This window comes from Eptatretus burgeri, chromosome 1, assembly GCF_056783735.1.
Source record: "Eptatretus burgeri isolate ZD-2024b chromosome 1, Ebu_testis_v1, whole genome shotgun sequence".
In the NCBI taxonomy this organism is placed as follows: Eukaryota; Metazoa; Chordata; class Myxini; order Myxiniformes; family Myxinidae; genus Eptatretus; species Eptatretus burgeri.
In genome coordinates this window covers 93,041,190-93,052,233 of record NC_140961.1, presented here as the reverse complement: position 1 = coordinate 93,052,233, position 11,044 = coordinate 93,041,190, and the positions used below count along the sequence as shown (strand labels likewise).

Below are 11,044 nucleotides of genomic sequence, written 5' to 3'. Positions count from 1 at the left end.
CCTCTCGGACTAACGCCGGGAACCAGTCACGGGTGGACCTTTCGGTGTCACCGCGATCGAGCCAATCGGCCCCCACGTGGGATAGGGTTGCTCGCCAAATTCGACCTACCTAAGTACCCACACGGAGGGTAGACCGGGCGATCGCACCTCGCCGCAGGTCGACTTCGGACACGTGCCACTTAAGCGACCCGTTCCGTTCTATCGGGATAACCGAGCGGTGTTATTCGTCGACCTCGACGGTTCGATTAATTATCGGGCGTCTTAGCCCAGGACCAACTCTTTACGTGAAGCAAGATGAGGATTCAATGGAAGAAATGACGAAGCGAAGCGGGAAACAGTTCAACACAAAGCACATTTATTCGCGATGAACGGAAAGCACACATATTCAATTCCACCAAAAGCACATAGAAAAGGAAAAGAAACACAATGCAATTTTACACAAAAAGCAAATGTAAAAGCGAAGACACAATGCAGAGCTATTATTAATTATGAACAGACCAACATACTTGGGAAAATTATTTCGGTGAAAACATACTTGGAAACCCGGGGCCATGAATGCAGCTGTCATATGCTGCTATAGAGCTGAGAGACGCAGTCCTAGTTCCACTATATGATGGAACCTGGACACAGCGTCACGTGAACTGTAAACAGATGTCATACCTGCACAAACAAAGCAACCTTGAGAGATAAACCATGATCACGCCATTACCCAATGACTAAATAGGCAGGTTAGTACAACATTGTGTACATGTGTGATATATAACCATTTTTGGTCTGTCGGTGAGCAGACAGACAGACAGACAAACAGACAAACTGAACCACTCAACATATTTGGCAAAATTTATTTTGCCAAGTAACAAACAAACAGGGGTGAAAACATAACCTCTATCCACCTTTAGTGGTGGAGGTGACAATTGCAAGCAAAATGTTTGTTGAGAGAAAAGAATTGCTGAAAAGAATCATGAAGACAAATGTATTTCATTTGAATTCATTGCAATGCAGAAGATGTAATTTAAAAAGTTTAAAAGCCAAATGTCAAGTCACAATCTATTACCTAAGATATCTTTATTTTTTATGGGACCAGATTCTCCAGATTGCAAAAAGTGCCCAGATTTTTTCTGGTCTGTTGAACAACATGATGTTTGCTTTCCCATGCTTGAGGAATTTCTGGCTTTTTTGGATCCACTCGCTCTTGCTCTTCTCTCTTTTGCTCTGCTTGGAATAGTAATTTCAGCAGTGACTGGATTATTTGTTTATTTCCATCGAAAAAGACTTGCTTTACGAGCCACAAATGTGTTTATTTCTGAGTTCTTTCTGATCACCATTGCAGCTTGTTTTGCCAGCAGTTTGCTTTTTTTCGGACGACCAAAAGAAATAACTTGTATAATAAATGAGCCTATCGTCTGTACATGCCTCACATTGGCTATTACATGTGTTCTTCTCATGATGAAGAATTTAACTTTGGTTTTCCCAGGCAAGACACCATTATATTAAAAATTGGAAGTATATATACGTGTGTGTGTGTGTGTGTGTGTGTGTGTGTGTGTGTGTGTGTGTGTGTGTGTGTGTGTGTGTGTGCGTGTGTGTGTGTGCGCATATACAAAATGCAAAATCAGTCACTCCGGGTATCTGGAGCTTGCACATGACATGCTCAAAAGAGTATAGTCTATATTGCAAGAAAACTCGAGATGTTTCTGTGATGTACATTTAAAAGAGTCTCATGGGTCTAAAGGTTTCCAGGTCTATAGGCTATAGGGTCTAAGAAGTCTCACAGGTCCAAAAGAGTCAATAAGGTTCCCAAGGGTATGTTTGAATAGTTATTAGGATCTAAAAGCCTAAATGGTCTGATGGGGTCCAAGGATATAAGCAGTCGTAAGAGGTGTAATTGGGTCTTCAAGGATATAAATGATATAAAGGGTCTGAAGGGGTCTAAGGAGAATTTCGGGTTATAGGGAGTTTAACGGGTCTAAAACGTGTTGAGAGGTCTAAAGGTGTAAAGGGTCAAAAAGGTTGAAGCAGTCGAAAAGGACTAAAATGTCTGAAAGATATAGGGGTCTAAAGTGTCTAAAATCTCAAAAGGTGTAAGGGGTCTAAAATATCTAAAGGGTCTCCAATAGATAAATGGTCTAAAGGAGTCTACAGAGTATTTTCCAATCGTACTTACGGTCTGAATGTGTCTAAAGAGTCTTTAGGGTTCTTGGATGGCACAAAGGTTCAAAAAGGGTCGAAAGGGTCATAGGAGTCAAGGGGAAGAAAGAGTCTTAAAGGGTCTAAAATCTCTTCTGAGATCTAAAAGGCCTAAATGGGTCTAAAGACTACATTCCAATAATACATAATATGGTATTTTTGAAATGACGAATGAATGAGAAAGGAGGCCATTTGTACATGCACTGTGTGTGTTCACAGGAACTCAGTTCTGCTCATCAAGCACTTTGAATCTGTCATTAACATTGCCTTTTTAAAATAATTTTCAGCATTCAGACGAAAGAATGGCAATTTCAAATGGTTAACCATAATTGTTCGGTTCATAAATGCAAATTAGACTCACGGAAATATAAGAAATACAACAAATATCTGTGGAAGAGAGGTGTTGAGTTCCTATCATTTACTGTTAATACAAGCGAGCAATGGTAGTGAATAACACACACACACACACACACACACACACACACACACACACACACACACACACACACACACACACACACACACACACACACACACACACACACACACACACACACACACACACACACACACACACACACACACTTCTCCTTTGACCAAAAGATGCAAAAATCTATGGCAGAAAGGTATCTTTTGTGCCCTGGAAGTTTTATTTATTTATTATTATAATGGCCCTCATAACCCATACAGCTTCCCCTCCCAAACACGATTAAGAGTAAATATCATCATTTTTAACTTACCCTGTGCATTGAGAAGCCCCAGACATGACCTTCACTCACTGACAGGGATGATCGGTGAGGTTGGGTAGAATGTGCCATCCACATCGCCATCCACAGGGTAGATCGGTGAAGATTACATTCTCCAAGTCGATTCTGAATATCTTCGCTTTTGCTTAAAAATAATTGAACTTGTTCATTTTTACGAATCATCATTATTGTCATTGCAGATCCTCAACAAGGATGCAAAACACAAAGTCGGAAAAAACTGCTCAAGCAGAATTCATTGTGTGTAATGATATTGCCTCAATTTGGATATTGTGCTATTTGGATTTTGTTTGGGGATGCCTCGGTGATGTACAACAAAATGATCAACCAAGGCATCATCATCCTGGAGTGCACTAGTAACTCATCAGCCTGGGCCTGTTGTGCCCTCGTATACTTGGGGATTTTGGTAACAATCTGCCTCGGACTGGTAATCAGAACCCAGAGACAAAAGTCGACCTTTAATGAGCCCAAGTACATCACCTTCAGCATGATCAGCTGCCTCTTGGTTTGCCTGGCATTTGTACCAGCATACAACAGCACACAGGGAAAGCTGAAAGTTGCTACAAAAATATTTGCAATCAATGCAGCTGCTTATGGTCTCCTTGGCTGCATCTTTGTCCCAAAGTGCTATATTATCATTGTTAAAATAAACAACAATGTCGGATTTGTTTGAAAGGAGGTTCATAATGAAATTACATGGAAACTATGTTCAGTTGGACAAAATGAGATACAGCAATGGAGAAGAGTAAAAATGATTTGGGATGTATTCTTCTTGTTTTTCAAATGACAGTACATGTTCAATAAATATACAGTACACTTTATGGTTTTTCATGCGCCAACCTTCGTATGTTGCTGAAACATAGATTTGCAGTATGTCGCCCAAACAAAGTATGGCACATTGCCAAAATAAAATAAGTTTCAAAACCAGAATACAGCAAATACAGTTAAATTTGTTTCCAGAAAGTAAATATAATTAGCCATTTCAATTTATTTACTCCCTCTCCACAGTTAGGTTTTGTGAATTGGAATTGATTATTCGAGAACTTCCTCCTCATTTCCTTTTCCTTCACATTCTCATACAAAACCTTGTTCTGACCTGAACCATCAAATGTTCTAACCTACTTCTTTACGTCCCCACGACTATGGTGTGGGGCATCTGCTTGATCCTAAGTATGGCCTAGTAACTTGAGTTATTATGACGATAAAGGTATATTTTTGCTAACTTGGAATTCCTTTGAAGGGTAAATTGTATGCCTCATAGTTTGAGAGGTTAAGTGATATAAAGTAAATTTGGTTTAAACACTGTGTGAGAGAGCAAAACTGATCAGCTCATGTTTCACAGTACAGTGTGGTGAAAGTTCAAAACAACAAGAACTATAACGGCAGTCGTTGGAGTGCATACCTCCACCAGGTTGAACAGTTTACGTTTTGAAGTCCACTGATAGGCCAGATGTGCATCCAGACCTTAACGAAAATCTAATCAGCTTGTTCTTGTCATCTACTAAACTCATGCACCAAGTTTATTCTGAATCCATCCATAACTTTTTGAGATATCATGCTATATATCGTTTTTGGTTCCATCTCTCGATGGTGAAAAATCACTTTAAAGATATTGTATCCAGATGCGGATTTTCAGCAAAAATTAGTCCTGTCCACCAAATTTTGTCCGAATCTGTCCCATAATCATTTGAGATATCCTGCTCACAAACAGACAGATAAACATGGCTGAAAACAATCCTCATCCACCTTTGGTGGTGGAGGTAATGATTTCTGTCCCATAGAAATACAACATAAATCTCTTGATGCTTCACATAGTAGCAAGTCTTTCCTACCCCATGATTCAGTAGTTCTCAGGTTTTTCAACGTGATCACAAAATTAAAAGGGAAGAACCTGCCCTAAAGTCATTGAAAAAGACCAGCTCAATGTTAGAAGCCTTAGTCCCGAGTGCAAAATACTTTTTTTTATTCCCAGGAACGAGGCTCACGCAAGAGCAAGACAGGACTGACCATGATAGAAACATCAAGGAAATGAATGAACAGAAAAAGAGGGGAGGGAAGGGGAGGAAACACTGCAATGAGCAGGTAAGATGGTTTGCTTTGTGACCATTAATGGGGGGAAAAAAATCATGGGTCAGAATTCAAGATGATGAGGTTAATGGTGGTGCACTATGTGGTTAAATCGCTGGAGGGATGAATGAGACAAAACAGCCTCTGCAAGGAGGTTCCACAGATGGGAGAATGGAGGAATAAAATAATTGAGTTGCGCAGTTTGCCTGATTTTTGGAAATTTAACTCGGGGGGAGGGGTTAGGAGAACATGTGCATCCTGGAGTAGAAAGTACAGGGTTAGAGGACTGAGAGAGCAGAAGAAGTAACATCAGAAAATAGATAGGAAAACAGAGAGACCGCCAACCTGCCTGCGATATTAGAGCAACAGACCCTGTGCTTTTGCCTCATCATGGGATATTCCAATAATTTTGAGAGCTTTAGATTCCACAGGATTCAGGAGAAAGATGTGAAGTTGGAGTGTCAGCCCATTTTGGAGAGCAGTACTTCATTGAGCTACAGACAAAGGCCTTGCAGTCAATGAGTAGCTCTGATTTTCTAAGGAAAGACTTGGATCAATGGAGGATGCTTAGTCTATGGCTGACGTTGGAGGCCAGCTTTGCCATGTGGTTGGCTCAGGAAAGGTCATGGTTGATGGTGAGGCCTCAATGTTCTTGAGATTGAACTTCTTCCAGTGGATGACCAAGGAAATAGGTGGGTTTGTTTGATGATCCTTCCATCATGATGGGGTTTGACTGTTAGATTTCCCTGGATTGAAGGACATGTTCCATTGATAAGATGATTGTCGAAAAAGAGAGATAGAGATAGAGATAGAGATAGAGATAGAGATAGAGATAGAGATAGAGAGAGACAGAGAGAGAGAGAGAGACAGAGAGAGCTGCTCTGTGCCTAGCCGAGGGAGTTGGGGGTTTACTCTGGTATGGTGTCCTCAATATGGGTTTCTTGATGAGCAGCTGCTTAAGGGTCATATAGGCCTTCTCTTGAGCATGCCCACATTTATTCTTCTAGATATAATCCTTCTTCATCAAACACATAAGTGGCACAGCGATCGCCAGATTATTAGATCGCCATATCTGATCAGACCCATTAACAGATCAGATTAGACCACAACTCAATCTTAGCTGCGGGCCATGGTGCATCCCCGATCTTTTCCATATCGTCATAAAGGCCTGCAAATCCATGTTCAACCTGGTCATCTACACACTGTCTGTTCTGATCACACATATTGGTGGTCTGGTCACAGCATCATTGTGAGTGGTCAAAATTGGAGCCCTCCTCAGTTTCCATTCAAGGCACTGCACAAGTGCTGGTGCCCTGACCAGAATTCAAAGATGGCACCTCCCTCTGTCCCTCCAAAAGAAAGGCCACCAAGAAACTATGCCGACCCCATCTCACTATTTCATGTCCCATTTTTCTGAACAAGTCTGTGTGTGCTAAGTTTAGTTTAATGTTAAGACGTTTAGTCTGTTTTTGTCTCGTTTTAGCATGTTGTGACGATTGGGGTTTTCTTTCCCTTTTCTCTTGCTTGCCGCGTTCCCCCACTCCCATTTTATTGGGTGTTAAAATCAGTTCCTTATCAAATCTCTGTTGCTGTGTTTATTGAGCCTCAAAAATCACACTTCAGCATAACCAATGTCAGGACTGCACCCCGACATTTAATTATTTACTTGTCACACCGCAAACATCCTAGCAGTTAGGCCTAAGTCACATTTGCCACGGCGGCCGTGGGGTCTCCAAAATCTACGGCCACTAGCAATTATACGGTGGCCGCAGTATTTCCACGGTCACACAATGTAGCAGTCACATATATTTTTCTTTTTCCGGGAGCCACACGGCGTATTTATAAATTGTGGAGACCGAAAACGTGGGGGTGCCGTACGGTTTTTGATTTGATGTCGCATGGTGACCTTAAGGCGTTCCTGCGGCGGCCATAGAATTTTCAAGGCAAGCGCAAGGTGCCCGCAAGGCGACGCAGGGGGACCGCAGGGGGGCCCTAAGGCGAACGTGCGGCCAGATGGACGGTAACGAATGGGTTAATTTTTTTTTTTTTTTTTTTACCAGGTTTTTTTTTTTTTTTTTTTCGGCTTGTCCAATTGCTACGGCGAACGTAGAAATGAAAAAAAGCTATAACTCCGCGTTATAATTCCACGGCGACCTTACGACCTGTGAAATATAGCCAAACGGTGTAGGGCCACCCTGAAGTCACCGCAGAAACTCTGCGGCCGCCGCACGTTTCTGTCAATTCAGAGGTCGTACGGCCGCCGTATCCTCGCCGTAGAGCAAATGTGACTTATGCCTTAACCTCTGGTAGATCCAGGCAGGGCCGGATTTACCATGTGGGGGGCTATGGGCATAATGATTGTGGAGGGCCCCCAAATTTGGAGATTAATCAACAACTTAAATTATAACTGCTTTTTCATCAACAACTGAAGTTGTATCTATAGATTTGGCAGATCCTGATCAGGAATGATTTGGCATACATGTTCACAAATTACAATTAAATCTGACAATATGACAAGATGGACGGATTGTTATTGATATGGCTGGTGACTTATCTATGGGCTGATGACTTATCTCTGAGCTCATTCTAAAATCAAATCACAAAAATGCTGTTGCTGCAAGAGTAAGAGATAAAGAAAGACAAATATAAGAAAATAACAAACGACGCACTGTCATTAATCATACTACGAACTTAGACTAAAAATCTTCTAACTTCTAAAAACCCTCTGGACAAGAGAAATCCGAAATGGTGATGAATAGCAGACTTCCAGCGACCGCAAATATACGGCAGTGTCATCCACATCAATGAACATACACACGGTGCCTTAATCAGTGGACAAGCTTCCTGCGCAACTTCACGGCAGCGAACTCAGATATGATACTGCCAACCTGCATGGAATTGAGCACATCGGATTTGGTTGGAATGATAGTCAGATTGACCAGTCTCTGCTGCCCCATCGTGGAGCGAAGATGGTTCTTGATAAGCTTGAGTTTCGAAAACGAGCGCTCCCCGGAGCAGTTCGACACCATCAGTGAGAGGTAAATCCGAAGCAGCACTTCCACGTTTGGGAAAGTATCGGTGAGTTTTCGCTCGATGAGAAAACTGTACATCTCGAGTTCAGTACGGCCCGAGTCTGGCTCTGACTCCTTCATCATGGCTTGAAACTGAATCATTTCTTCTGTGAGGTCAGGTGATAGATCTTCCCGATACAGCTCGACGAGCTTCGAGCATGACTCTCGAATCTGCTCCATTTCGAGTTGAACAAGAGCACGCAGGAATCCAAATCTGTCGCTCATCTCGCTGTAAGCGTTTGTACGCTATTCCAACTGCGACAGCAGTACGTCGATCACTGCAACGTATCCACTGATGCGAAAGGACTCCTTGGCGTCTAGTTCTACTTCTGGAGTGTGTCCTTAGTCCAAGGGAGCGAGGCGGACATTACGCTTTCGTCTACGCGATCCGCGAGTGAATTCCTCCGTACCTGAGCGCTCCACTCCGTCAACAACGAATGTATCAAACTGATCGCGTCATGACTGCACGAAGCTCGCCAGTGACTTGAGGAGCTGCACGGCTGTGTTGAGATCGGTAGCTTGTGACTGAAGGGTTTTACTCGTAAAATCAAATCTACCAAGGACAGTAGACCAGAAACCAGCATAGAACCCTATCTCGAGCGTGCACATCGTTTGGTGAAGTGTCTCGGCGGTGTTTCTCGTTTCACTATTCAGTTGTTCATCGTTTGCGATTTCATCGAGGACATCCATGATTTCGCTGTAACCGTCTAGAAGAGCTCGGGTTGCATCACAATGAGCCGACCAGCGAGTGTCGCTGAGGCGCTTTGGTACTTGCAGACCTTTGGCTTTCAGGGCATCAAATAATCTGTCGTAGCGCGACGTGGAAGCTGTAAAAAATACATACGCTTGTTCCACGAATTCAAAGAATGCTGCTGCAGGTCTACAGCATCCCACGGCCGACTGACCGACTAAGTTTAGTAAGTGCGTCACGCATGGCACAAATATTGTGAGAGGGTTCTCCTGTTGGATCATTCCCTGCATCCCGTTGTATCAGCCACTCATATTAGATGCGTTATCATAAGATTGTCCTCGGCAGTTAGCGAAGTCCAATCCAGTGGCTTTCAAAAAATCCAGTAATGCCGTCGCTTGCTGGAGTCCAGTGTGTCCCGTGTTGCTCAGAAAGGTCATGAAACGCTCCACTGGAGCCTCGTTCTCGATGTATCGAAGAATAACTGTGAGCTGGTCGATGTAGCTTATGTCAGAAGTAGAATCGACTGACACAGAGAAGTATTTTGCCTCTTTCACACGAGCGACGATGTTATCCAGAACAGATTTTCCGATGACGGAGACTAACTCTTCACATGTCATCGATGATAAGTAGTTGGTGTAGCCACTACCTTGTTTGGCATATTTCTGAATGTGCAGCACCAAAAATGGATCGTATTCCACAAGTAATTCCATTAAACCAAGGTAGTTACCATTCGTCCGTGACCCAACAATTTAATCCCATCCACGGAACGCCAGACCACGCTCAGCGAGAAACGATACAACACTCACACTTCGTTTCAGCACCTCCCTCCAAGAGGACACAATCTCACTCACCTGTTTGACGAGTTCAGTGTCCACACGACCTGCGGATGTTGCTCTGTCTGACAAGCGGATGATATTCGCACAATGTACATGCGAACGCTCATGCACCTCGATAGAACGACTGGCATGCTCCCAATCATTGAATCCTTCCCCGCCCAGGGCAATCGCGCCTCCAAAGAGCTTGCAAGCGATGCAGTCCAGTTTTCCGGTTGATGTGAAGAAGCAAAGCCAGGACCTTTTCACGGACTTTCCATTTTGTGGTCTCCGGTAAAAAAGATTCTTGGAGCAGCATCGTTTCCTACCTTCAACGAACTGCATGGATGAATCAAAGGGACCAGTCGAATTCTGCAGGGGCTCCAAATCTCGTGATGACCAGAAGTCGATCATCTCTGACGACGGTCGCTCAGGAGGCCAACATCCAATGTCATTGGCAGAGCCAGGTCCACGATCAGTCAGTATATCTCTCGCTCCTTCATCCGATGCATGTTCTTCATGGGTGGAACCTTCCGAGATGTTGAGCGAATCTTGACGTGGGGGGTTGCGTTGCCAAATCCGCTTGTTCTGTCTCTGTTGGTGTTCCAGCCTCTGTCATGGACGAATCGCCTGTTTGTGCAGGAGTGAAAAACTCTGAGATTTTCTGGGTCTTGTCGACGACGGCCTTGTGTCTTTCATCTTTTTCCTTGGAACATTTCCGCTTTTGAGCACCAGTCATATTTCCGTGGAGCTCTGGATTTGTGCCTGTCGTCGCCAAAGCCGCTCATTGTGGTTTCTGCAGCTGGTACGTACCGAGTAACCGAGATATCGTCAGTCAGAGTGCACGTGGGACGTACCAGAAGCACGAACAACAAGTATTGAAAAGTAGGTTCTGGTAACCTTCGGTAAGTCTGCTAATACGGAAGATAACGATGAACAGCGGATCCAGGAAAATACCGTGATCAAACGGCTTGGATGAGACGAGACACCGAAGTTCCCTTTCTGCACAATGGTTATTAATATAATGGCACGAATAACGAAAGTCTCGCTCAGCGAGCAAAGACAATATGGCGACGGTTCACTTACACCAACCGACAAGAAACCGGAAGCCCTCACCATATCAGGTGGGAAAACGCAAAGAAAGTAAGAATTACAGGCTTGCACTACACCGACATGGTAATCATAAAATGCATCAAACATTCATGGGCACAAGAGCACCAAACGTTCATACATATGGTGAAACAGCAAAGACTTTCCAACAAGAATGTTTCACACACCTGGAACATAGAAAGTCACACCGTGTTACTGTGCTGTGTGCGCCAGTAGGCAGGGTACTGACAGCGTTCTGGCCTGGCCTAGTTTTACCACGTCGACTTTCACCTTTTCACCTCTCCTCTGGCTGGACTCTGTATTCCGTCTGCGCTTGCTGGGCTCTTGCAGGCAGTGCCGTTG

General features: G+C 43.6%; 1 protein-coding gene across 3 annotated transcripts in view; it reads right to left on the bottom strand.

Moving 5' to 3' along the window:
• LOC147034966 (zinc finger MYM-type protein 5-like) overlaps nt 1–10,695 on the bottom strand; it is a 70,091-nt gene extending 59,396 nt beyond the window's left edge. Inside the window, exons 1-2 of one of the 3 annotated variants that reach the window (XR_015060858.1) lie at nt 9,632–10,695; nt 507–660 (exon numbers count right to left, since the gene is read on the bottom strand). Coding sequence is in view for 1 of the 3 variants with exons in the window: in XM_085891717.1 (XP_085747843.1) it covers nt 655–660; nt 9,632–10,006 (381 nt within the window). In the remaining 2 variants the exon portion in view is untranslated. Of the gene's footprint in view, nt 1–290; nt 661–9,631 lie in introns of those variants that run through there. The other 2 variants (XR_015060857.1, XM_085891717.1) reach the window with 2 other exon arrangements.
• Nucleotides 10,696–11,044: the final 349 nt, after the last annotated feature.